The 26,892-nt window shown below is 50.4% G+C and overlaps 1 protein-coding gene and 1 long non-coding RNA gene across 4 annotated transcripts; one reads left to right on the forward strand and one right to left on the reverse strand.

The window, feature by feature from the left end:
* On the forward strand, window positions 1-26,824 carry Csf1r (colony stimulating factor 1 receptor). Of its 3 annotated transcripts, none has more exons than XR_015642310.1 (21): window positions 1-157; window positions 3,869-4,126; window positions 4,433-4,717; window positions 6,417-6,553; window positions 7,154-7,313; window positions 10,053-10,239; window positions 12,619-12,734; window positions 12,875-12,995; window positions 13,112-13,302; window positions 14,577-14,692; window positions 19,589-19,715; window positions 19,834-19,938; window positions 20,207-20,317; window positions 20,966-21,128; window positions 23,232-23,320; window positions 23,437-24,144; window positions 24,259-24,584; window positions 24,661-24,772; window positions 25,415-25,514; window positions 25,820-25,928; window positions 26,012-26,820. XR_015642310.1 is itself a non-coding variant. In NM_001437512.1 (21 exon segments), coding segments are annotated over 21 exon segments (2,937 nt in total). In that variant the 5' UTR covers window positions 1-108; the 3' UTR covers window positions 26,192-26,824.
* Window positions 4,831-9,328, reverse strand: LOC147999825 (uncharacterized). Its single transcript, XR_015643039.1, has 3 exons — window positions 8,907-9,328; window positions 5,796-8,782; window positions 4,831-5,758 (listed from the first exon to the last, which is right to left on the reverse strand). It is a non-coding gene; the product is annotated as an uncharacterized LOC147999825 (long non-coding RNA).
* Window positions 26,825-26,892: the final 68 nt, after the last annotated feature.

A 26,892-nucleotide genomic window follows, 5' to 3' on the forward strand; every position in this document is an offset into this window, starting at 1 on the left:
AGACAAGAACGTGTTCCTCTGTTCCCATCCCTACAGAGTTAGCAGCTGGGAGCCCTGTGCCCAGCCGACTTTCCAACCTGCATCGTCCCACGCTAACCCCTGGAGGCTATGGAGCTGGGGGCTCCTCTGGTCCTGCTGCTGGCCACAGCTTGGCATGGTAAGGGCAGAAAAAGGGATGCTCGGGGACTGTTACAAAGAGGGCATCGCTGTCCCATTCTCCGCTTCCACCTCTCTGGCATAGGAGTGCAGATTTTATCTGGGGAGAAGAGTAGGTGAGTGTGGGTGGACCCAGCCCGGCTGGTGCTGTGGGTTTGTCTCAGCTTGACCTTTGACTCACAGTGTGCTCTGAGTGTGGCCCTGGTATTTTCAGGACCACCATCCACATCTACCTTCTGGCAGGCAGGAGGGCGGTAGTGGGCCCAACTTGAGAGCAATGCTTTTGGTTGTCTCCTGTGCACACGGGAAATTACCTGGGAGTCTCCTTGAAGGTGGATTCTAACAGGTCTTGGTAGGACTGAGATTTACATTTCTGAGAAAATCTTGTGAGTCGGGCTACTCAGTAAACTTTTCAGCTCTTCCTTGAGTGGTCCCACCAGCTGGACAGCCCAGCAGGCTCTGGTTAAGTAGGACCTGGCTCAGAAAGGCCCTTTCTTAGAAGGCTTGGATGAAAGAAAGGGTCAGGGTAGAGGAAAGAAGAGGCCTCTCTAGCCCAGGGCTCCAGGGTGAAAAGTTTGGATAGGAATTGAAGGAGAACATGGGTGAACGAGAAATCCTGTGATTAAGCAAATAAGAATGCTAGAGCAGGGCCGGGGGAAGGCCAGAGAGAGTCTCCCCAGACACTGGCTTCCTAGGTATCTCCCCCAACTTCTCAGGCAGGGGAAGCTGCTTAAAACTGCCATCTTGGAGAGGGTCTGACTGAGGTGAGAACTAACATGAATGGCCCAGAATGGCCCAAGAATCACATCTAGGCTCCATCTGGCCTAACACACACACACACACACACACACACACACACACACACACACACACACACTCTATACCAACCCACTGCTTATTTGAAAAGGCCTTGAGGGAAGATGGGACTTGGTGGGGAAGGATAGTCTCACTCTGGTCCCTGGGGGAATTGGTACTTCTAGCCCTCTGGTGAGATGACAGTCCACTGAAGGCTTTTTGCTAGCTCAGCTGAACTCAGTGGCTTGTGCACTGACACATTCCTAGTAGAATGGGATTGGTATGCATTAGAAAGCACGCATTCTTAAGAATACCACTGAAGGACGTGTGACAGATGTGCATGTTAATGCAGCCCTGACTCAGCTAAGGAAGAAACAGTTATTCCTCACGTCCCAGAAAATCCTGTGATTTTGATTCACTGCTTATTCAGTCTTTATCTTGAGGGCTGCTTGTGGGGCATTGAGTTTGAGTGCATACATGCTTGCGTGCGTGTGTGTGCGTGTTTGTGTGTGTGCATGCATCTGTCTGTCCAGTGTCCAGCTCCAAAGGAAGAAAAGGTGGGAGATAACAGTGGGAAGCCTAAGGTTTTAACCTGGCTGATTATTGATGAGTGGGTGGGACCATGGGGGCTTTTGTGGGAGCTGGAATGGTGTTGTATCACTTAGAGTCACACACACACACACACACACACACACACACACACACACAGAGGGGAGGTGATGGAGAGGGAGGGAGGGAGGGAGGGAGGGAGGGAGAGAGAGAGAGAGAGAGAGAGAGAGACTGAGAGAGAGACTGGTCTCTTCTCTTTGAGTGGTGGTCAGTCATGAGTGCAGGAGGTTGGGGAGTTCCTGGAGCTGACGGTCCATTTTGCAAGTACAAAGAGGAGAGGGTTTGGGTCATGGGGAGAATTTGAAAGAGAAGATGTGAGATGAGAATGGACAGGAACAGGGGCTCAGTGGCCATCAGGTGCTCATCCAAGAGAAGGTAGTGATGAGTGGGGCTTCCCTCCCGTCAACCATGCCAGTGGGAAGTGAGAACACCGTGTGGCTTACGTGGAATGTTTCAGCCCTGTTCTGTGTAAATATCCAGGGCAACAGGCTGGGGAGAAGTAAGACAGAAGCCTCTCCCAGAGCACATTTCCTGGAGGCCACGACAGGAGACAAAGATAAGCAGAGCAGAGTAGCCTTGGGGAAAGGAACAGTGTCTGGGAGGTAAGGCAGGAGCCGAGTCATAGAACCCAAAGTCCTATGCTGTGACGTAAAGGGTTAAGGTCCCATGTAGCAGGCACAAGAGAGACATTAGCAATGTGGTATGAGGACAGTAGGCCAGGGCAAGAGGACTTTCATGCTCTGCTGCCCTCGAGGTGACCACTGAGATTGTTCTCATGGGTCAGAGGAGCACTGATGTCCAGAGGGTCAATGACTGTCAGAGTCCCTAGCTATAGTCAATGTGAGTCCAGGGTGAAATAGCTTGTGCCTCTTCCTCCTGATCACTGCCAGGAGAGCCACAGCAGTGGCGCTATTCTCCTCTGTTCTACATCCAGCTGGTTGGAAGCTTGGGCATGTGGATCCACGATTCTAGTAGGTTTGAATTAGAGCAGACATTAAACCAGGCTGAAGTCATTTAGGAGAGGAGACTTTCCATTTCTGGGCTGGAGCCTGTGTGTGTGTGTGTGTGTGTGTGTGTGTGTGTGTGTGTGTGTGTGTGTGTGTAGTACCCATTGAGAGTGGTGATAGGAAACACTGGAATACGCTAAGGACTTGACGCCCTTGGGGCTGCCATGTCACTGTGTAGGAGGGGTTGACTTGTGGGGTCAGCAAACAAGACAGTGGCACAGACAGGCTGTGCACAGTGTGTTCTGAGACCCAGTACATTGTCCCCCCTCTCCAAGAGTCCTTCACTGTGTGAGAAGGACAATGGCCAGGAGGCCAGGGAAGCAGAAGTGAGAACCCCAGTGTAGAAGGGCCATGGGTTGGGCGGAAACCAGGGCCAGCCGGGTGCCAGCAATGTGTTTCCGCCCACACAGGCCAGGGGTGCCTGCCAGGCCCTCAGAGGCTGTGAATCAGTTCTCACTTCCCCCCTTTACCCCTATTTCAAGCCTGGGAAAAAATGCTGACACTACACAGGCAACGAGCCTCCTTCCCGAAGACCTGACAAGGGTTTTGAGTTCTCCTTTCTCCTTCAAGCAAATTTTCCTTAAAAGAGATTAGCTGCCAAGAAATCCAACAGGCCCAGAGAAGCGAGGGCAGACTGGGCACCTCAGGAGTCTCATTCATAAGTGTGGCATCCAAGCCCCCTGTGAGACTTTACTGGAACAGGTGATGAGGCAAAAGGTTTCCTGGCACCAGAACAGCTTAGCATGGTGGGGAAATGGGCTCATTGTCTGCACTTGTGGGTGAAAAGACCAAGGGCTCTGATGGACAGATGGCCTCAGGCCACCCCACAGTGCAGGGACCTGATGCTCCAATGAAAGGAATGGGACAGCAGGAGACGCTTGGAAGCTCTTTCTTTCTTCTGAGCTAAGAACTCAGGTGTCTTTTCTTCTTTCCCGAATGAAAAGTCAGGGCTTGGCCATCTGTTTCTCTAGTTGCTTATTTGAAACTTGTCTTGCTTACATGTGATTGCTTGCATGCAGTCACAGCCCGCTTTGTACATGAGAATGATGGAGCCCTCTCCTGGGGTGGGAAATGATACAGAGAGCTGGGCTGCCATAGTTTTGTGGAGATGCCTACATGTGAGGCTAAGGAGGTGCCCAGGCCAGTCTCAGAGATGAGCCCCCTGGGCATGGCAGATGTCAATAGAGTTATGAATACAGATTCATTTCCATACCAGAACTATCCCTTCCAAAGCATGGCCCAGTGTTGGGGAACACCTGGGGTGCATCCCAGGCCTCACTTGTGTCTGCCACCTCCTCCAGGTCAAGGGGCCCCTGTCATCGAGCCTAGTGGCCCAGAGCTGGTTGTAGAGCCAGGTGCAACAGTGACCCTGCGATGTGTGAGCAATGGCAGTGTGGAATGGGATGGCCCCATCTCTCCCTACTGGACCTTGGACTCTGAATCTCCTGGAAGCATCCTGATCACAAAAAACGCCACCTTCAAAAACACTGGGACCTACCGTTGTACTGAGCTTGAAGACCCTATGCGGGGCAGTACCGCCATCCACTTGTACGTCAAAGGTGAGAACTCTAAACTCGCCATATTGGGCAGAAGGGCTAGCCACTGGCATTGGTCATGACTAAGCACCTACAGCAGTGCTAATGCTCGTGAGGTAAATTCTATGATTATCTCCATTCTCCAGAGCCTTGGTGGGCTTGAATCTTTTACCCGTGATCACGTAGCAACAAGTGCCTTAGAAGCACCTGATTCCAGAGGCCAACCGTTCTCTGAACGGTCCAGTACAGTGTGACTTGGGGCAAATGCCCAGGCTTTTGATCCTCCCGTCACTAATGTTCAGTTGTCACTTTGACCCCTCCTCTTCCCAGATCCTGTCCGGCCCTGGAATTTGCTAGCACAGGAGGTGACAGTGTTTGAGGGCCAGGAAGCTGTGCTGCCCTGTCTGATCACTGACCCCACACTGAAGGACAGTGTCTCACTGGTGAGGGAGTGGGGCAGACCAGTCTCACGCAAAACGGTCTACTCCTTCTTACCATGGCGAGGGTTCATTATCCACAAGGCTAAATTCCTTGACAGTCATACCTACATGTGCAAGGCTGTTGTGAACGCTAGGGAATCCACCTCCATTGGCATCCGGCTTAAGGTGAATCGAGGTAAGTAGGATGGGAAAAACCCAGCCAGGCATGGGTAGAGGGAGGACAGAAACGGCTCTCTCTCTTTTTTCAACTGCTCGTTTCTCTCCAGGGCAAGTGGGGGGAGGTGTGTTGGGTGGGAATCTGACCACGAGGGCAGCTGTGGTGAGCTAACCAGGGCAATTGGCTAAAGAGCATTTGGGAAATGAATCCTCCCTGTAGGTAGACCTCCATGTGTCTTGGTCCAGGCTGTCTTCACCCATCAGGATACTAGGCTTAATTTTTAGGCTTGCTCTGTGACTTCTGTGTGTCAGGCATGGCGCTAAGCAGCATCTACTTACAGTAGACATTATACTAGAAAGGCAGAATAGAAGGTTGATCAGGCTGTGTAGGAGAAGCAACCAGGAAAGGCCAGGGTGAGGTGTAGTGGGGAGGGTAATTCTTCTACCCACGAGCTCTCTGAAGAACTTTGGGGCTAACGGCCACCAGTTGGAACTGAGCGTAGTGGAGGAGATCTGTATTCCCAGCATTGAACAGCCTGAGCTATATAATGACAGCCAGTAACAAAAAAACACCAGGGGCTAGCTTGTTATGTTAAGCCACTTGCCACCAAGGCTAGTGACCAAGTGGGATCCCTGGAACTCTCGTAGTAGAGGAGAGAACCTCTATTATAGGGAGTTGTCCTCTGACCTCCACATGGGCACTGTGGCCACATGCAGGCACACATGTGTGTGCACTCACACAAACACACACATATGTAAGTGGAATTTAAAAGATTGTTAAAGAACCAGTGAGATGGTAAAGATCCTTGCTGCCAAGACTGAAGACCTGAGTTTGATCCCTGAGTTTGAGACTTACATGATGACTCTCCAAGGTAGTCTTTGAATCTCCATATAAGAATTATGTTACACACACACACACACACACACACACACACACACACACGCTGGGGATGTAGCTCAGTAGAAGAACAGTTACCTTGGGTTTAATACACAGCCCTGCATACTAAACACCGTACAACCAACTCCACCACCATAACCACCACCACCACCATCAACACCACTACCACCACCATCACCACCACCACCACCATCAACACCACTACCACCACCATCACCACCACCACCACCATCAACACCACTACCACCACCATCACCACCACCACCACCACCACCACCACCACCACCACCACCACCACTACCACCAAATTGACAGGACAAGAGTAGATACCATTCCAAGGCATAGAAAGCAAAGGACTATAGGAAAGAAGGCAGATGCTACCCTGTGATGGACCTCTAGCTGCAGTGGAGTATACAGCAAGCATCCCATGGCCCCTTATTTTTGAGACAGGGTCTCACTATTTAGCTCTGACTGGGCTAGAACTCCTACATGTGCCTACTAAGTGCTAAATGTAAAGGTGTGTGCTACCATGTCCAGTCAGGAACTGGCTTTATTCTGAGGGTGAATGTTTACACAGGTGAGGGGCCCAAGAAAGGGACCTGACTTTGGCTGCCAGGAGGGGGATGAAATGAGAGGCAGGAAGCTGAGAACAGTTCTGGGAAGCAGCGTTAGTGGGTAACACAGAAAGCGGACTCTTCCTGGGGACTTGCTTGTTGGGAACACTGAGGTATCAGGGCCACCCTCCAGGGTTTGGATTGGGAGAATGATGGAAGCTTGAGCAGAGAATCTAGGGGTTCATGGGTTGTGTTTCTGGCCTCAGCCCACCCAGGGCCCCCACACATCATATTGGAACCTACTAAGCTGGTGAGGATTCGAGGGGAGGCTGCCCAGATCGTGTGCTCGGCCACTCACTCAGAAGTTGAATTCAACGTTATCCTCAAACGTGGAGACACCAAGGTCAGTCCCTGGGGGTAGGAGATGGCCAGGTGAAATCTGCCCATCCTCTCAGCAAAGGAATCTTCACCTCAAACTACCTTTCTGGGCTGGGGACATGGCTGTGGCCTAGGGAATAGGGGTCTGAGACCCCGTGCCAACAGCAGCTGGCTCCAGCTGCTAGGGGTGGCAATCTAACCCTTTCTGGGATTAGCTTGTTCCTTTGCAGAAGCTTGTGGAAAGCTCCCTGCAGACAGAATGAGGAATTCCTAGGCTCCCTTAGAAGTATGGAGGCATGGTGGTTATTTCGGAAAGACTGAGTGAGAGGGAAGATGAGGAGTCCCTCGGAAGGAATGGAGAGGTTACCTCTTAGATTCCTCACCCCCATGTAAGTCGTGTGTCAGCTCCAGCCCTGAGCCCTTGCTTTGTGAGTCTACCCACTCTCACTTTAACAGAGGGGCAGGGGCCTGAGATTCCTCCCATTTTATAGATGAAGCAATTGAGACTCAGAGTTCAGTCCCTTGCCATGCACAGGCAGAGCATGGTTTTAGAGGTGGAGGATTTGAATTCAGATCCTAAACAATTTTGGGTTGTCGAAAACATCTCATTTCTTTCTGTCTACAGTTGGAAATCCCCATAAACAGTGACTTCCAAGACAACGCTTATAAAAAGGTCCTGACTCTTAACCTCAATGCTGTGGACTTCCAAGATGCTGGCATATATTCCTGTGTGGCCAACAACGCAGCTGGCTCGAACACGGCCACCATGAACTTCCAGGTGGTGGGTGAGCATCAGGCAATGGGGGAGGCCTGTGACTGTCGGGAGATGAAGGTGATGATGGAAAGAGGGCGGCTTAATCCTGGAGCCTCGTCTTAGGAGACTTCCTAGACCCTCAACTTCCTCCAGCAGAGCATGGGTCATGGTTTACTTTAATGTATTCTGTTCTGGGCTGGGATCGGTGCCCAGCTGCTCCCTACTGCAGCTCATGTGGGTCACTCATTTCTGAGCATTAGGGTATCATATGAACACACCAGCAGACAGTGCCTCTCTGCCATGATTGTATCCTTAAACATCAGTGGTCCCTCTAACTGGGGCCTCTAAGCTGGGCCAAGGTGGATGATCAGGGAGCTGCTGGGCCTCAGTGAGAAAGGAAGGGAACAGAGCATCTAGAAGAGATACACCGCGTGCAAGCCTCAAGGGAAGAGAGCCCAAGCATCTTTGAGACACCAAAGCAGCTAAGAACCCACCTGGCAAATAGAGAGTGGGTGCAATGGTGATGCGGGAGTGAAGCTGAGGCAGGAGCCTGGTGGTGATGGAGCCTTAGCAGAGTGGGTGGAAAATTTGCACTCCGCCCTGTTGAGAGGTCAGGGCTGAGGTCTCCACAGGGCTCGGCTTGCACAGAAGGGACTTGGCAGTCAGGAGCACACACTTCTGCACACCATCAAACATGGCTCTGCCAAACATTATATGGAACAACCTCTTTGTGTCTCAATTCCTTTACCTGAAAAAAATGAGAATATTAATAGTAAACAAGAGCATTTAGAAAACCTAGAAGAAGCTCTGGCGAGGTCCTAGAGTGTGCAAGCAAATACTGTATCAGAAGGCTCACCCTGGTGCTGGATGAAGGAGAGATGGGATGCTGGGAGCAGCCACAATGGTGGATGTAGACTAAGACATAGAAAGTGGGGAGGGTGCCAACCACAACGATGAAGAATGATGGGCTTAAGATGTCCTATTGCCTGGCTATTGAGTTGGAAGCAGAGGTATTCTAGGCTGAGAAGCCAACTACACAGCAGTTCTACATGGGGAGAAGGGGCTCAGCGTATGCTCTAGCAGTGTGGCCTGCTAACAGACCCATGTCTGACTGAGAGTCAGAGGGAGGAGATGAAGGAAGCATGACTTAGTGGCCTTGGAGCGCGTACACACACACACACACACACACACACACACACACACACACACACACACGGAGCTCCTCCAAACGCTGCAAGGTAAAGGGAAGAGAGCCAGAACTCACGAAAGGTTGTCCTCCTATTACACCACCAGCCAACATGCTTCCTAGTGCAGGCATTCAGGAGTCAATGCCATAAATGTGTGTGCTCATTCAACTTTTGCCCAGATGTGTGTTCAGGCTTGAAGTTGATGGAGGGCAAGCTCAGACACTTGGGCAAGAGAGCTCTAGTTCATGGAGCAACTGTTGTGCCATGAAGATAGCTCTAGAGGGCTGGAGAGATAGCTCAGTGGTTAAGAGCACTGACTGGGGGCTGGGGATTTAGCTCAGTGGTAGAGCGCTTACCTAGGAAGCGCAAGGCCCTGGGTTCGATCCCCAGCTCCGAAAAAAAGAACCAAAAAAAAAAAAAAAAAAAAAAAAAAGCACTGACTGTTCTTCCAGAGGACCTGAGTTCAATTCCCAGCAACCATGTGGTGGCTCATAACCATCTGTAATGGAATTGAATGTCCTCTTCTGGTGTGTCTGAAGAGAGTGACAGTATACTCACATTAATAAAATAAAATAAAATATTTAAAAAAGATGGCTCTACGTGCCAGATTCATACCAATGGGGTTGTGTTGGCATGATGAGAGGTGCCACATGAGGTCAGAGAGGTAAATTGGGCAGGTAGTTGTAGAGGGTCGCAATAACATTCGCCACCACAAGATGGCGCTGGCTTCCACTGCGCCCCACGTGGAAGGCCGAGATAGTTTCACCATTACAAGATGGCGCTGGGGGTTGGGGATTTAGCTCAGTGGTAGAGCGCTTGCCTAGCAAGCGCAAGGCCCTGGGTTCGGTCCCCAGCTCCGAAAAAAAAAAAGAAAAGAAAAAAACAAAACAAAACAAAACACAAGATGGCGCTGGCCTCCGCCACACCAGCCGACTTCCTTTCAGGAAGTTAACTGTGTGCGCATGTGCAAGAGTGCCTTCGTGTCAGGTCTTTGCCCACTCCGGGGCGTGCCTAATGAGATCATGGGTAAGTGACCAATCAGGTGTGGATGCGCCTCGCTAGGGTGTATATAAGCCGCGCCATGCTGGCGCCCCGCCGCCCTCTATTATTAATAAATAATAAGCATTTTGGCTACAGAAGGATTCGTGTATTCCCGCGTATTCTTGCTGGCGAGGTCGCGCGGGACAGGTAGTGTCCAACAGCTCTGAGATCCCATGTAAAGACCTAGAGTTTCTCCTGGAGGAGGTGAGAAACAGTTGGAAGGCTTGGTCAGCCTGGGTAAGATGGGTCAACAGGACGTTCTGGTGTTCTGGGAGAGGAGCAGAGAGAAAATTAGGCTTCCCCAGTGGTCCAAGGTGATGAGTCCAGAGTTAATTGAGGTTGTGGGAAGAGTTTGGACAGTTGAGTGGATGAATAGACAGCAGTGGGAAAAAGAGGTGGCAGAGGTGAGTCCTGGCTGGGGTGGAGGCTATGAACCTGGTGTACAAATATACTCAGACACTGGGTCAAGGGGCGGGTGGTCCAGTGAACACATGAAGAAGGCCATCTCCCCACTAACCCGGATCTCCTGTGTTGATTTCTAGAGAGTGCCTACTTAAACTTGACCTCTGAGCAGAGCCTCTTGCAGGAGGTGTCTGTGGGTGAGAACCTCGACCTCACAGTCATTGCAGATGCCTACCCTGGCCTACAGCGTTACAACTGGACCTACCTAGGGCCGTTCTTTGAAGACCCACACAATCTTGAGTTTAGAACCCAATGGACCACATACAGGTACCACCTGTCAGCCCACACACACGTGTGTGTGTGTGTGTGTGTGTGTGTCCACGCCTTGTGTCACCAGGGAGCCCAGTATTTTCCTCAGCTACTCTACCATTTCTGGGGGTCCATGTTGTCAGGGTCCCTGGGAACCTCTCAGCTTCATCTGTCCTTCTCATGGCCAATGTAGGAAATGATCATGACTTCCCACCCCAGGATGTATTTGAGAAAACAATCATAGGAGGCACCTGCCAAATTCACATGGGGAGGGGGCAGAGGGACGCAATCATCCATTTGCGGAAGGAGTAATTTTCTTTAGAGCCTCCTTCTAGCAGCCCTCTTCTTGGGCTCTGGGATACTTTCAGGATACATGTTTCCTCCAAGCCCCCTCTACTTCATTCTACTCTCAGAATTTGGGATAGTCACATGACCTCCACTGTAGAGCTGTGCTACCTACCTCTGAATGAACCAGGTCCTTAAGGGTTTTACTCTCCTAACCCAGGGCCTAAAGGTTGTTAGGTGGGCCAACCCCCAGTCCAAGACTGCCTTCTCAATAGGGGAAATTTAGTCTAGCAGTGGGTGTAGACCCTGTCCAAGCAAAACCTGGTACTTCTCTGTCATCAGTGCTAGAGAGGTTAAAGAGCACTTGCTGGCCTTGCAAAGGACTAGGGTCCATTTCGGAATCTTAACTGTCTGTAATTTAAGATCCAGTGGATCCTATACCCCCTTTTAACCTCCATGGGCACCAGGCACATACCAGGTACACACACATAAAAGCAGGCAAAACATTTATATGCATAAAATAAAAATAAGTCTTAAGCTGGGCGGTGGTGGCACACACCTTTAATCCAGTACTTGGGAGGCAGAGGCAGGCAGAACTCTGTGAGTTTGAAGCCAACCTGGTCTACAGAGTGAGTTCCAGGACAGCCAGGACTACATGGAGAAACCCTGTCTTGGGAAACAAAAGACAAAACAAAACAAAATCTTAAAATGTATTGTAACGGGCTGGAGAGATGGCTCAGTGGTTAAGAGCACTGACTGCTCTTCCAGAGGTCCTGAGTTCAAATCCCAGCAACCACATGGTGGCTCACAACCATCTGTAATGAGGTCTGATGCCCTCTTCTGGTGTGTCTGAAGACAGCTACAGTGTACTCATATACATAAAATAAATAAATCTTTAAAAAAAATGTATTGTAACACCTCTAATCCCAGCACTCGGGGCAGAGGCAGGTGGATCTCTGAGTTTGAGGCCAGCCTGAAGTTCAAAGTGAGTTCCAGGACAGCCAGGGCTACACAGAGGAACTCTTATCTAGGGATTGGGGGGGGAGGAATATATTTTAAATATTTATTTTAATTTATGTGTATACTTTGCTTGCATGTATATGTGTGTGCCACTTGTGTGTCTGGTACCTGGAGAGTCAGAAGAAGGTGCCAAAATCCTCTGGAACTGGGGGTTGTGGGTCATCATGTTGGTGCTGGGAACCAAACCTGGGTCCTCTGCAAGAGGGTGTGCTCCAAACCACTGAGCCATCTCCCTAGCCCTGTAAAATGTGTTTATTACCTAAATAATGCATTCATTAGCTGGACATGAGGGCACGTGTGTGTTATGGGCAATGGAAGCAGAGGGATGAGGGGTTCAAGGCTACAGAGCAAGTTCGAGGCCAGCCTGGGCTGTGTCTGACCATGTCTCAAACATAACAACCACACTCATAATAGGCACATTCTCAGTTAGAAAGTAAGGAAACTACCCGGAATCAGTCAAAGGTGACTTTCTGCATCAGCTTTTGCTTTCCTGTAATAAGGGACACCATTAAATTAAGTCCCTATAATGATTTGGGTTCTTGTCCAGCATTCTAAACACACATCCCTTCAACCCTCCGGCCAAGCCTGTGAACAAAAAACCAAACCAAACTGAACAAAACACAAACATAAAAACCGTCAGCACCACTGTCAGAGCCAAGAAAGACCACAGCAGTTGAGCGCCTGTCTAAGGTCCCACAGCCAACAAGGAGAGCACTGGTTTCTGTAGCTACACAGCTTAGAAGTAGTGCTGTCTCTTCTCTCTGTTATCACCCTTAGGACAGGGCTAGCATATTAGGGATTTTCAGTAGGGGGCTTGGTGTTTGTGAACAATTGGTCCAGTGGTAAGAAGGAGGAGGGACTTGTCCTCCCAGGACCTTGTAAACATCATCTCTAATAAACCTTCAGTGGCAGGGGACAAAGAATGAGAGGACAGTGAAGGCCTGGGTAGGTGGTTTCTCCTGTCTCCGTGGTACACTTCTGAAGACCTGGCTCAAACAAGGCCTCTGTGCCCTGACCCTTGAACAAAGGATGTGCCACTGTCCTGCACAGGATACCTGATGATAACAGTAACATCTCTTGACTGTCTTGCAGCTACTCATTCAAACTCCACCTGAACCGTGTAAAGCCCTTGGAGGCCGGCCGCTACTCCTTAATGGCACAAAACAAGGCAGGCTGGAATAATCTGACCTTTGAGCTCACCCTGCGATGTGAGTGACAGGGACAGGCTGCCCAGGGTTGGGTGTACCGGGAGGGGTCTGGGTAGCAGGTTCAGGCCAGGTGGTCAAGAGACAGAAAACCTGCCCCTAAGGTTGATCCTGCCCTCCTCCACCCTTCCTTCCCTCCTCAGACCCCCCAGAAGTCAGTGTTACATGGATACCTGTGAACGGCTCTGATGTCCTGCTCTGTGATGTCTCTGGGTATCCTCAGCCCAACGTGACATGGATGGAGTGCAGGGGCCACACCGATAGGTCAGTGGGCTTGATTTTCCTCCTTAGGCTGAGCCTCTGGGTGGGGCACCCATGACTGGGAGGGACATGTTGATATGGAAGACTCTGAAGCCCTGAATCAAAGTCTGTTGTTCCAGGTGTGATGAGGCCCAGGCCTCGCAGGTTTGGGATGACACACAACCTGAAGTCCTGAGTCAGAAGCCCTTCCACAGAGTGATCCTTCAGAGCCAGCTGCCCATTGGGACCCTAAAGCACAACATGACTTATGTTTGCAGAGCCCACAACAATGTGGGTAACAGCTCCCAGTTCTTCAGGGCCATCTCCCTAGGTAATGTATCGTTCCTCCTCCTCAGCCAGAATGGACATCAGACATGTGGAGATTGCTTGCTCTCTCACCCAGGGATTCCTAACCATGCTGAGATTCACCTCTGGGTCACCCTGGCTGATCCTGAGTCACAGAGCTCCAGGCACAACTACATGGAGAGGTCCAGAGTCCTTCACTGGGAACTGATGAGGAAAGGAGGTCAGGGAGTTGGGGGAAAAAAGAATGAGGCAAAGCGATCCAGTCAGAGACTAAGAGAGGACTGAGAAACAGAGAAATGCTGAGCCTGATCCTTTGGCTTCTGTTCTTTCTTGTGTGAGGGAGAGAGGAATTGGATGAAGAAATTCAGCTCATCCCAAGTTCAGGGCTAGAAATGATGCTTTCTCCATCTCTCTCTAGCTTCCTCCTTGTTCCCTGCCCCTGCTCAATCCTGAGACACAGTCCTGCCCACTGAAGGCCACTGTGCAAAGGTTTGCCCAGTGATGACATGGAGCTCGTACCGTTTTTTGTCTCACTCAGAAGAAGGCACTTACTTTGTCAGAGCCTGGGCAAAGCTCTCAATCCAGATTGAACAGGGTAGACCCTTGGTTTCTACTTGGCTGAGGGATTATGTCTGTTCTGTCCTCCAGTCAATAACCTGGAGCAGTTGCTGCTGGGCTGGTTGCCCCTTTTGTCTGAGAATGCTCTGTGTCACTGCTGATTGTGGCCATTCTAAGTGGTGGAGCAACCATTGTGAGGAATGTTGTTATTGTACCAAGCATCACCTCTGGCTCCTCACTCCTCTAGCAGCAAAGTCCTGTCTTCCTCCATTTTGGAAGGATGACAAACCTGAGATATTCAGAGATGTCCTAATTTGTCACTGGTCTACTAAGGGACCCAAGCTCCTAGTTGGGCATGGAAATGAACTCTGCTTCCTACAACATCAAGATAACTAGGATTAGAGGTCAGGAAGGTGAGACTTGGGGCCCCTGAGCTGCCCCTCAGACTCAGAAGGCTGCTGAGCTCTTAAGGACACAGAGGGAAACTGCAGGAAAGCCGAGGAGGATATAGGTGCAACTCCCAGAAGGCCTTTCTGCCCACAAGTGTGTGTGTGTGTGTGTGTGTGTGTGTGTGTGTGAGAGAGAGAGAGAGAGAGAGAGAGAGAGAGAGAGAGAGAGAGAGAGAGAGAGATAAGGCCCTATCACTGGGGTTTGTGTGCAAGCAGTGGCTGAACACTGGCAGCAGGGTGAGACTACATACACCTCTCTCCACCTGCTCACTCCTCTGTCCTCCCCTTCTAGGACAAAGCAAGCAGCTCCCTGATGAGTACCTGTTCACTCCAGTGGTGGTGGCCTGTATATCTGTCATGTCTCTGCTGGTACTACTGCTGCTGCTGCTCTTGTACAAGTACAAGCAGGTGAGTTGGGCAGCAGAGCTGGGCCAGGAACCCAAAGAAGCCAAATGTAAATGGCCCCTGCTCATGTTTGCTTATTCTGACAGGCTGTTATGCAACTAGAGCTCTTCAGTAGGAGTCTTCTGTGTGTCAACATGGGCTGGCACCAAGGAGCTCCTAACACTGTAACCCTAGGCTTTCCTGTTGGGGGCAGGAGAAGGTGTAAAAATGAGGGTGTGCCTAAAAGGTGCCTGTCCCTGCCTGTCTCTGCCTATGGGACTATAAGGCAGTGGGTATGTTAAAGCTCCTTTCTCCATCTGTAAAATGGAGTTCAAGGTGGCAGGTTGTTACCAAAATTCTCCAACATGTATGTATGGAGGAGGGGTAGTGTGTCAAAGACAGCAGTCAGTGTGCTTCCTTACAAGGAGGAAGTTGCCTGCAGATCCAGTTAGCTCACGCATGGTGGGATGGGAGTGTGGCTAAAGTTGGCATGTCCTTGACCACACACCAAAGTGGCTTCTGGGTGCTACTTGCCACCCAGACATAACTTAGTCACTGCCATGGATACCTATCCTTGGACAAACACAAAGTCCTTCCTCATGTGGAACTAAAAGCGGTCTCTGGTGCCCCACCAGGATCCCACAGCTCTTTCTGCCTTGACTGACTGGCCTCATTTAATGGTGGTCTAGGATACTTCAGCTCTCTCTACAGCACCGTTTTCTAAATATATCATTCCAGATACCTTCTCATTTCCCATCCAGGAAATGTAACTGCTTCTGTGTAGGCCAAAGCCAGGGGACTTGGCAGCCTCAGGCTGTCCTTTCCCTTTCACCCTTTGATGCCCACAGACTGAAGTGCTCCTGAAAGAAAGACCTGAAAGAGGCAAGGTAGTCAGCAGCTCTCTACTGGCCAGCCTCTTGTGGCCCCACCTGTCTTTATCCCCCGTCTGGGTGAGACGTGGCCTGTCTGTGGAAGGGTTGCTTCTGCTAAGGGCTGAGTCATCTTCTTCTGTCCCCCCAGAAAAACCGCAACAGTGGGGAAGGCACAGGGGAAGGGGAAAGGACCTGAGTCAGCTGGCCCCGGGGATAGGGAGAAGAAAGAGAGGATGATGGGTAGAGAGAAGGGAAGGATAGACTCAGAAAGAGACCACTGAACAGATTCTGGGCCCAGGCCTAAATTTAAGGAGGAGGAGGAGGAGGAGGAGGAGGAGGAGGAGGAGGAGGAGGAGGAGGAGGAGGAGGAGGAGGAGGAGGAGGGTCTGGAAAGCTTCCAGTGAGATGTACTCAGGTCGACACCATCCACAGACTCAATGCCTACCCCCACAGACCAAAGGTTTGATGGGGAGGGTGGCCAAGATCTGATGTTTGCAAGCCCTCTTCAATCTGTCAGGGAATCAGTGGAGAACCTCAGCTTAGGGCTAGCATGAGCAACTGGTGGATTGATATGCAGTGAAGATTTAGCTAGGCCCAGCTCCCAAGAAAGGAAAGCCCCTGTGGCTGGCATTCCAGTCATCCCTCCTTCTAGGAAGGGACCTGACAGACCACCCTACCGTCACAGGGACGGGCCCCCAAAGTCGCTAGGGATGGAAGGAATTCTTGAGGTTGGCAGGGGCTCAGTAGTCATATCATGGATTCAGCCAGGCGAGCTTCCAGCTGAACCTCCCTTCCCCCTTACACACCATCCCTTCCAACATTGTCCTAGCAGAGGTGGGAGGGCTGACTCAGCCCAGCTGCAGAGGAACAGGGGAAGCAGAAGTGGCTAGGAGAAAAACAGTTGCAGCCACAGAGACTCCTGGAGATGGAAGTAACAGGAGGGGTCATCCAGATCTTGCTCCAGCCACTTTGCCATAACACACACAGGCTTTATTGTTGCTGTTGCTAGAAGTGTTGCTTTGTGTTTGTTTGTTTGCTTGGTTGGTTTTGTTTTGTTGTTTTGGGGACTGGGTCTTCTATAGCTTTGAGGATAGCCTCAAACTCCCTCTGTAGCTAAGGCTGGCCTTGAACACCTGATCCTCCTGCTTCCATTTCCCAAGAATCACAGTGTGCACCCTCATCCCCAGCTAGGCATGTTCTTCCTCATACCTAACTATAGCCTTCTCTCTCAAAGATCCAGCTGGAAGATCTTCCGTGTAGCTATGTAAAGACTTCAGCAATAGGCTACCTCCTCCAACACTAATTCACGCATCCTTTAGCTCCTCTTGCTAAAAACCCTTGGTTGCTAGACACAGCCCAATCCCTGTCCACAAGGCCTGACTGAATACAAGTTGGTCTGTGGACCCAAGGTCTTGGTGTCTTTCATTACCCCAGCCTAGCTTCCACTGTTCCGTAAATGTGGCATTCCATCAGTACTCCATCAGGGCAGCTCTTGACATGATTCTCTCATGCAGCTCCTCCTGGGGCAGGGAAAGATGACGTGTCTACTCCCTTCTGTCCAGACGCCAACTTACCTGGGTTGAAAGGCTCCTGAGAACCTGAGAGGGAACTGGGGAGAGGCAGCAGAATATGTAATGTGCAGGGCACCCCCTTTGTCAGAGGACTCTTCCTCAGCACTCCTTCCTCCTCCCTAGAGATAGGAGATAGCTCCTGTCTTAGAGGCCTCCTGACCTTGCATGGAAGTTCCCCTCTCATTTCCAAAGCCACAGGGTCTCCTTGAGCCCATCTCAAGACTGCCCAGCATTTGTGTGCTCTATGCCTGGAACCCTCCCTGGCTCCTCAGGGACTCTCCTGACTTGTACATCACCCTCTGCCCTGTCACCCTGCTTCGTAGGCTTCGTGATGTTATTTTTTTTTTCAACTGTTTTAAACCATTTGTTTCTGGGACTGCAAATATGGCTCGGAGGTTAAGAGCGCTGACTGCTCTTCTAGAGGACCCAGGCTCAATTCCCAGCACTCATAGTTGATTCAAAACAATCTGGAAATCCAATCTCCTCTTCTGACCTCATTGGATACCAGGCATGTTCGTGGTGCACAGGCATACACGTAGGCAAAAACACCCATACACATAGAATAATAAAAAAATTAAAATAACATTTGTTAGTATATATTGATTATGTATAATATATAATAGTGGGTTTCATGTGACATCTTCAAACATGTACTTAATGTATATTTATAATATTGATCACGTTCACCTCCTGTTACCCTCTCTTGTCCCCCTCCCATACCCTTGTTCCCCTTTCTGTCCCCAAACTCCTCTTTCACTTTAATTTGTGGACATATGTGTGTGTATGCGGGTGTATGCATGTATATGTATCTTGTGTGTGTTTGTGTGTTTGTATACATGCAGATGTTCTAATATCTTTCGTTAGGGTTGCTTATAGAAGTGTAGGGTGAGTTATTTACAGAGATTGGGCTCTACGACTTAAGAAAACGTCTCTCCCACCCCCCAGTAATCATTAACTGCCTACAGATATTCAGGGAGGGGGGCACTTGTGGCCCTCTTCCTCCCCCATGACAGGATGTTGATAAGACTAATCCAGCCCAGTTCTTAGGCCGGTGCCCACAGCTGCTGTAAGTTCAAGGCAACAGGTACGTCATGCCCGAAGACAGTATTCCCTAGCCCTCCAGCCTGCTCCAGCTCTAACGCTCTTTTCTATAGTGTCCTCTGAGCCTTGGAGCGAAGCAGATGTCTCCTTTATGGCCCAGTGTCCACCAATCGCTCACTCTCAGCACTTTGTTAGTCATGAGTCTGCAGTTAACTGCTGACTGTTGCAAACAGCAGCTTCTCTAAGGGAAGCCGAGAACAGCACTATCTATGGGGATAAACAAGTTTATTTAGAAGGTTAATTGGCAGGCACCACCATATGCATTTATCAAAACAGCAGCTGGGTATTCCCCACTAGGGCTAATAACCTCCCTAGCCAGGAGCTTTTGACCAAAATTATGTGCCAGATGTGGCTTCAACTTGTAGCCTCAGTCTCAATCAGAAAGTGCCTGGATAGCCCCATAACAGACCCAACACTATTTGCACATCTTTCGAGGTATTATTTGACCATTTCCTAGCTATATATTTAAGCTGAATGTCTCTCTTAGCCACTCAAATGTCAACCCCACGGGGCCAAGAGGTTGCCTTGTTCAATAATGAATTAATCATGCGTAATAGAAATACATGTTCAGTAAACTGTCTGGGAGGCTGTATTATTCAGCCTGGAGGAGAGAGCAAATTCTGACCTCAGCATAGTTGAGGTGATGAGATGATGCTCAGGGAAAGGAGTTGGTCCCAAAAGATGCCACATGACTCTGCTGACATGAAATACCCAGAACAGTAAAATGATTAGAGACAAAGTAGAGTCATGTCTTCCAGTGGCTAGAAAGAGTAGGGGAGTAGGGGACTGCTCTCCGCTGGGTTCTATAAGGTCAAAAGAGTTCTGGAAGTTGGTTTCCTATCGAGCGCTAATGTACTCAATACTACTGAGGCATTTGCTTAAAATGTTTGGACGGTACATTTTCTGTTTTGTATATTTCACTAGAATTGAAAATTAAAGTGGGGCTGGAGAATAGCTTAGTTGTGTGGTATGTACTTATGCATATACAAGACCCTGGCCCTATCCCTAGCACCCAAAACAAAACCACCAACAACTGTTTGGATGAGAGAATGGACAGGTTCATGAATGAATGGATCGTTCTCAACGTCTACCCTCCATCTTGGACCAGGAATTATCAGATTCAGTGTCATCAAGGGCTTCAGAAGTCACTTTATACGAATGAGCAGCTAGGGAAACTGAGGCTTGAAGAAGGGAAGGTCACATAAGGCAGAATCAAGCACGGTCTAGCTATTGATGCTCTGCCCAGAAGATGCCATGGTCCCTCTCAGCACATAGCAGGCTGAGAGCTTCTGGATTGTCCTCCCGTGCTCTTGGGAGGTGAGATGCAAGGTTGGGCTGCTTGTTCATCAGCTCCATGCCTCTCTTTCCTTCTACAGAAGCCGAAATATCAGGTGCGCTGGAAGATCATTGAGAGCTACGAGGGCAACAACTACACCTTCATCGACCCTACCCAGTTGCCCTACAATGAGAAGTGGGAGTTTCCCCGGAACAACCTGCAATTTGGTGAGAGAGAGAGAGAGAGCACCTCAGCTTTCTGTGAACTCCCATCATAGGGCACATGGGGGTTGCAGGGGCCCTGTGAGCCTCAGGAACCTAAGGAGCCTGTGTGTGTGTGTGATAGGTAAGACTCTCGGAGCTGGTGCCTTTGGGAAGGTGGTGGAGGCCACAGCCTTTGGTCTGGGCAAAGAAGATGCAGTGATGAAGGTGGCTGTGAAGATGCTCAAGTGTGAGTAGGGGAAGGTGCAGGGGGCTGGGGCGTGTGATGGGACTGGGGGGTGGGGCCTGCTGCAAATAGTCTGGCTCTGCTGTCACAAGAGGCACACGCTTTCAACCTGTTGGGATCTGTTCTCCTTTCCCTCCCTCCCTCCCTCCCTCCCTCCCTCCCTCCCTCCCTCCCATTTGTATGTCTGCATTTCTCATCCCTCTTTTGGACTCTGATCCATCTGGGTCTCTGGGTGTCCCCTGCTTGCTCTGACTTTGGTCCCATCTCCCAGCCACGGCTCATGCCGATGAGAAGGAGGCCCTAATGTCAGAACTGAAGATCATGAGTCACCTGGGACAGCATGAGAACATTGTCAACCTCTTGGGAGCCTGTACTCATGGAGGTAAGAGCTGGGCAGAAATGGGGTGGGGGTAGGACTGGTGGTCTTGGGTATCCAAGGGTCCCTGGATATCTGACTCCAAGATCCCCTTCTCATTTGCTCTAAGTGCCTTGCTCTAAGGCCCTGCCTCCAAATCCCTACTATTCCAAGAGCTGCTCCTGGCTGAGGCAGATATCTGTGTGGAGCCTGCTGAGCCAACTTACGGGGAATGCAACATGAAATCCCAAATGCACCTTTTAAGAAGCCCAGACTTACACGCACCAAGACTACAAGTCACCTCCCTCCTCTTCATTCTAAAGTGGCTTTGTCCTATACTGAACTGCCCTGGACTTCCTCTAAAGACAGAATTTTTGAGATAAAATTTTCTTATTTTCCTGTTTTTGAGAGACAGCCTTATTTTAATCCAGGCCTGTTTGGAATTTCCTATGTAGCCCAGGATGGCCTTAAACTTGAGATCTTGTTGTCTTAGCCTTCCTAGAACTGAGATTAAATCAAGCACAGTCACACTAGAGTAGGCTAAACTCCTAAGTTTTCTTTAGTTTTTGCAAGATTGGACTCAGGTATACTGGTCCCCAGGCCAGAGGCTCCTGTTCGCATGGACAGTGGGGCCCTGAGGTGCACCTCTTTCATTCTCACTTCCGGCTGCCTTAGGGCCTGTCCTGGTCATCACCGAATACTGCTGCTACGGAGACCTTCTCAACTTCCTTCGAAGGAAGGCCGAGGCTATGCTGGGACCCAGCCTGAGTCCTGGTCAGGACCCCGAGGGGGACTCCAGCTACAAGAACATCCACCTGGAGAAGAAATATGTGCGCAGGTAGCTTGCTGGCAGAGGACAGGAGAGAGAGGAGTCCAGGGTGGGAGGCCCCACCCCAATCTTGGCTATGAAGAATACCTGCCCCCGGGTTTAAGGCAACTCTGCTTTCTTACAACACATTCCCATCATTCCCCAAATATCTGCATACCGGCCATGTTTCAGGAATGTGAAGGACAAAGATGAAAAGCTCAATTGAGAGACGGGTTCATAGATTCATGGACATATAACCTTCCTGAGGAATTGGAGTAAATGCTCGCCCCTGGTTGTCCCACAGCATGTCTGTGGGGGCTGCAGGACACATGGCTGTCTTCTCTCTCTCTCTCTCTCTCTCTCTCTCTCTCTCTCTCTCTGTCCACACACACACACACACACACACACACACACACACACACACACAACACACACACACACAACACACACACACACACACACACACACACACACACACACACACACACACACACCCCTGTGGGGAAGAGAGAACTGAGTTTATTAGTTGTTGGATGGAGGTAACAAAACATTGTGGCCTACAGTGAGGTTCCTGGTTCACTCAGGCCTCAGTCTCCAGTTCAGACAACAAAGTGTTGAACCCCTCAGGATCTTCTGCTGTTCTGGGATTCCTGGAAGTCACCAGAGGCTATGGACAGAGCCACATGGGGAAGCAGAGAAGGGAAGAAACAAGTTTCATGTTACCCATGAATGGGACAGAGAGGGAACCTAGGCTAAGTCTGCTGTTTTAAGTTAGAGTCTCAGTGTTGGGTCATGGTAGGTTGTGCCCTGATGCTGAACTACTGGGAGCAGCCCACACTCAGAATGAGGCGAGTGTGCACTGTCCTTATAGTGTAGGCATTGGCAGCTGCTGAGCCTGGGGGAGCTGAAGGGAGAGGAGGTACCCTAGCTCCCTTCTACAAGTGTGCAGACAGGCAAAGCAACAGGTCCGACCTATGGATCCAAGTTATACTACTATAGAAGTATGGTTTCCAGAACAAGAAGATGGTGATCATACCGTGGATACTAATGGGAGATCCTAGTTTCTTCTTCTGGGAGCCTGAGGGCAAATTTTGGTGTTGAGCTGCTGCTGACAAACCAGCTTTGGCTGGCTAATCAGCATCATAGTGGCTGATCAGGGCAGGAACTGTGCTTCTTCAGATGGCCTGCCACCATAGCGAGTGTCTGGGTATTTCTGGGTGTTACCTGTCCACCCAAACCTACAGGGACACGATCTCTACTGAAAGAGACTGTCTGAGACTTAGATGCCCTGAGCCAATTTATGCTCTGCTCTGGGCAAACTTCATGTTGTGAGTTGGCTGTTCTGGCCATGGGGAATGTTCAAACTTCTCCAAGCAATTTTTCAAGAAGCGAATATATGAGTGTGTGTCTGTGTGAGTACTACCTGTGTCCCTGATGCTCACAATGGCCAGAAGATGGTTAAAAGTAGTTGTGAGCCATCGTGTGGGTGCTGGAAGCCGAACCCGGATCCTCTAAATGAGCAAGTGCTCTTGCTAAGCAATCTCTCCAGCCCCATTCTTGTGTGATCTTAAATTTTTATTTTTGCATTGATTGGTTGATTGATTGATTGGTAACGCACGTGTATATGCTGGGTCTCACTCTTTCCACCTGATGGCTCCCCGGGGTTGAGCTCAGGTTATCAGGCTCGGCAGTTTGTGCCTTTACTCCCTGAGCCGTAGTGCCATCCACTAATGAGAAGCTAACTTGTGTAATGCTGCTGGGAGATCAGGGAAGGGGCCTGGAATGGACTCACATTTCAGCAGGGCAGCCACAGAGACAACTTCTTCCTGCCTTTGAGGATAGAGTAAAGACCAGAAGGAAATCCCAGGGGCACGCAGGAGCAATGAAGCACTCTGAACAGGCTGTGATGCCCTAATGATAGAGGGGTGTCTCTGGCACTGGGAGTGGCTAAGCAGGGCACAATGATTGCTCAAGTAGAATGTAGCATAGGGCCTCCCTTATCAGAGAGGGACATTCAGCTGACCTTTAGGTTCCTTCCCCTCTGAATGACTAAGGGAATCCATGGGGCAGCTGGAGGACAGTGCCTGGGCTAGGCAGCAATGGGATTATTTCCCCCTTCTCTTTCCTACCCAGGGACAGTGGCTTCTCCAGTCAGGGCGTAGATACCTATGTGGAGATGAGGCCTGTTTCGACTTCCTCAAATGACTCCTTCTTTAAGCAAGGTACGGAGGTACCAGGATGCGGGGAGAGAAGGGTGGATGGGCCTAGGGCCCGGGGACTGGGGCTGAGGAAGAGCAAGGTTTGACAGGATTTCCTTGATAACCTTTTCCTACTATAGATCTGGACAAAGAGGCCAGCCGGCCGCTGGAGCTCTGGGACCTGCTTCACTTCTCTAGCCAAGTGGCTCAGGGCATGGCTTTCCTTGCTTCTAAAAATGTGAGTCTGGGTGGAGGAAAGCTTAATTCCTACTGGCTGTGGGAATGAGGAAGGGGAGGAGAGATGGCCCAGTTGAGAAGCAACAAGGAATGGAGGAGTGTACAGAGGGCCTCAGAAGGCAGTGGGAGGAAGCAGTACCCTAAGCTGGCTCCTCCTGGAGGTCTTGGTATGCCTGCTTCCCTGTGTGGCCACAAAGAGGCTTAACAATGGTCTTACTCAGCCAAGCAAACAAGACAACAGTTGTTTCTCCTCATAAAACAGTCTTGTTGGATAAGCTGTAAGGATGTTGGGGCTCAGACCACCATTCTCATAACATTCTTAAGGGGCAATGGTTTGACTTCTGGTTCTTCTCTTTGCTTTGACAATTTAGATTCTGTAAGCCTCAGGGTCTTTGCCTTCAAAAGTGGGTATTCTCAGGAATTGTTTATGGGCCTAATAGGCTATTATGTATGCAAATGCTTGGGGAAGCACCTGGTATTGTATACTTAGAGGTGGCAGCTGCTGGTATTGAGGTGGGCCAGAGACTGCTCAGGGACTCATTGCCTCTGAGGTAGTAGCAGCCTAGTTCAGTTTCTGTGGCTCAGAGGGCTAGAGGGACCTGAGAAACAGGGCTGGGGGGCTTTCTTTTTTTTTTTTTTGGTTCTTTTTTTTTTCGGAGCTGGGGACCGAACCCAGGGCCTTGCGCTTCCTAGGTAAGCGCTCTACCACTGAGCTAAATCCCCAGCCCCGCTGGGGGGCTTTCTAAATGTTAAATTGTCCACATCAAAATCTCTCGGACCTCAGGCCTGCACAGGTTTAGACAGGAGTAGACTGTAGACTACCAAAACTTTTATCTGTCTATTCCCTCATCAGGGACCCAAGACCTCGTACTGTTCCTCCAGGCCTCAAGGAGGGATAAAAAGACTAATATCCTTGTGCTTTCTTTAGTGCATCCATCGTGATGTAGCTGCTCGAAATGTGCTGTTGACCAGCGGACATGTGGCCAAGATTGGGGACTTTGGGCTGGCTAGGGACATCATGAATGACTCTAACTATGTTGTCAAGGGCAATGTGAGTACTGAGAGGGAGAGCAGCTGGCTGGGCAGGCTGTGGAGAGCCCTCGAGTGACCTGGTACTGTCTTGTCAGGCCCGCCTGCCTGTAAAGTGGATGGCCCCAGAGAGCATCTTCGACTGCGTCTACACAGTTCAGAGTGATGTGTGGTCCTACGGCATCCTCCTCTGGGAGATTTTCTCACTTGGTGAGCTGCTAAGCCTGCCTCAGGCACACCCGAGGGTTGACCTGTCTGCCTATGCTATTGGTGCCTTGAACCTCATGGATGAAATCTAGTCAAAGATGTCTGGTGTCCAAGACAGAGCAAGGGCTGGCGGGAACAAAGGAATGGTGCGGGTTCTTGAACCAGCCCTGCAGCACCTGTGTGCACTCTGGCCGATGTACACTTCCTGGGTCCTTCCTTCCCTTGCCGCTGCCCTGCAGTAGCCCTAGAATGTCACTGCCCCTTAGAAACCTGCCTACATGCTACTGAAGACTAGACACCTTCTAGCCCCCATTTACTAGGGACTGGGCACAGGGCCCTTGTGCTGAGTCCTTAACTGCACTACCAAGTGATCTCCCGGCACCACCCCTTTCCCAACTCACCACCCAGGCTTTGTTCAGTTTACTTCCAAAGTCCATACTGGACTGTGTGTGCTAGGTAATGAGGGGCTGAAGGCTGTTGCCTCCCAAAGCCCAAGTGTACTTACTGCGTTCTGCTGCCCCTAGGGGTCCCAGTGGTTTCCGCTCTCCTACAGCTGGGATGGGACCTTTACACTCTGCCTGAGAGGCATGTGGGTGGGGAGGCTAGAAGCAAGTGTGGTCTCTTACATGATCTTGGACTTTGCAGGTCTGAACCCCTACCCAGGCATCTTAGTGAACAACAAGTTCTACAAACTGGTGAAGGATGGATACCAAATGGCCCAGCCTGTATTTGCACCGGAGAACATGTATGCAGAGGCACTCAACCCAGGGGTGGGGAAAACTCTAGGGTTTGGGTAATTCTTGTAAGAGTACATGCCCTGGTCTTTGTCTACAAGGTGCCAGAGCCAGGCTTCCCTCACTGCATTGAGGTTCTAAACTTTGAGCCCAGGGGCCTTGAGCATGCTAATAGGTGCTGTATCACTGGGCCAAATCTCTAGCCTTCAACTTACTTTTGATTAGTTTTGGGGGTCCTTTACTAGATATGTTTCCCTAGTGATGTGTGATGACATCCTGAGGAGGCTGTCGTGGGCCATGTTTGTTTTGTTTCTAGATACAGCATCATGCAGTCCTGCTGGGACCTGGAGCCTACCAAAAGACCTACCTTCCAGCAGATCTGCTTCCTCCTCCAGGAACAGGCCCGACTGGAGAGGAGAGAGCAGGTAAGAGGGGTGGAGTAGATGCCTGGTTGGCTAGAGCAGGCTGGGCTGGGCCTGAATAAACGTCAGCCGTCTTCTCCCCCCAGGACTATGCTAACCTGCCAAGCAGCAGCAGCAGCAGTAGCAGCAGCAGTGACAGTGGTGGTGGCAGTGGTGGTAGCAGCAGTGAGCCTGAAGAGGAGAGCTCCAGTGAGCACCTGGCCTGCTGTGAGCCAGGGGACATCGCCCAGCCCCTGCTGCAGCCTAACAACTACCAGTTCTGCTGAAGCGGGACAGCAGAGTCCTGCTGCCCTCCACGTCCAAGCTCGACCTCCTCCATGGATGGGCGACATGGGGAGAGCATATGAACTTCGTCCTCAGCTCGGCCCAGCTCTGACGCTTCTGAACATGAGGGGTTCCCAGAGCCTGGGCCATCACTGCCAGTGGGGTTCTCACAGTGCTAGCCTCTATTTACTACACCAACTGGTGAACCCATACTTCACTTTCTTCATCCTGTTCCCACTTGAAAAAACTGTCCCCAACTCTCGTTTCAATGGAAAGACTGATTTGTGTCTCAAAAAGACAGGTCTCAGGTTGTAGGTGAGCAGAAGCTTGCCTCCCTGACAGAGGCTCAGACTGCAGGCTTCTTGGGGCAGGCGGCCCTTCCCAAGCTCACAGACTGGTCGCCACTCTTGACCTTCTCTTTATCTACAGTCCCGTCTCATCCTGGATCTTGTACACTAGGAGCCCAGTGGCAGCTGAGAGCCAGGGATGCTTTACTTAGTGCCCTGCATTCTAGGCTGACAGGCATGGGACCTTGGTGCAAGGCTGACAACGCCAAGCAAATACTGCGTGCTCCTCTCCAAACTGACTCGTCCTCATTAACAGTCAACATTAAACTAACAGCATTAACACAGCCAGCAGTGTCTGGTTCTTTGCAGCACACAGGTGCCTTCAAGTTCCCTAGGACCTCTTCCCATCTCTCTCT

This window comes from Rattus norvegicus, chromosome 18 (assembly GCF_021556685.1).
Source record: "Rattus norvegicus strain SHRSP/BbbUtx chromosome 18, alternate assembly SHRSP_T2T, whole genome shotgun sequence".
NCBI lineage: Eukaryota > Metazoa > Chordata > Mammalia > Rodentia > Muridae > Rattus > Rattus norvegicus.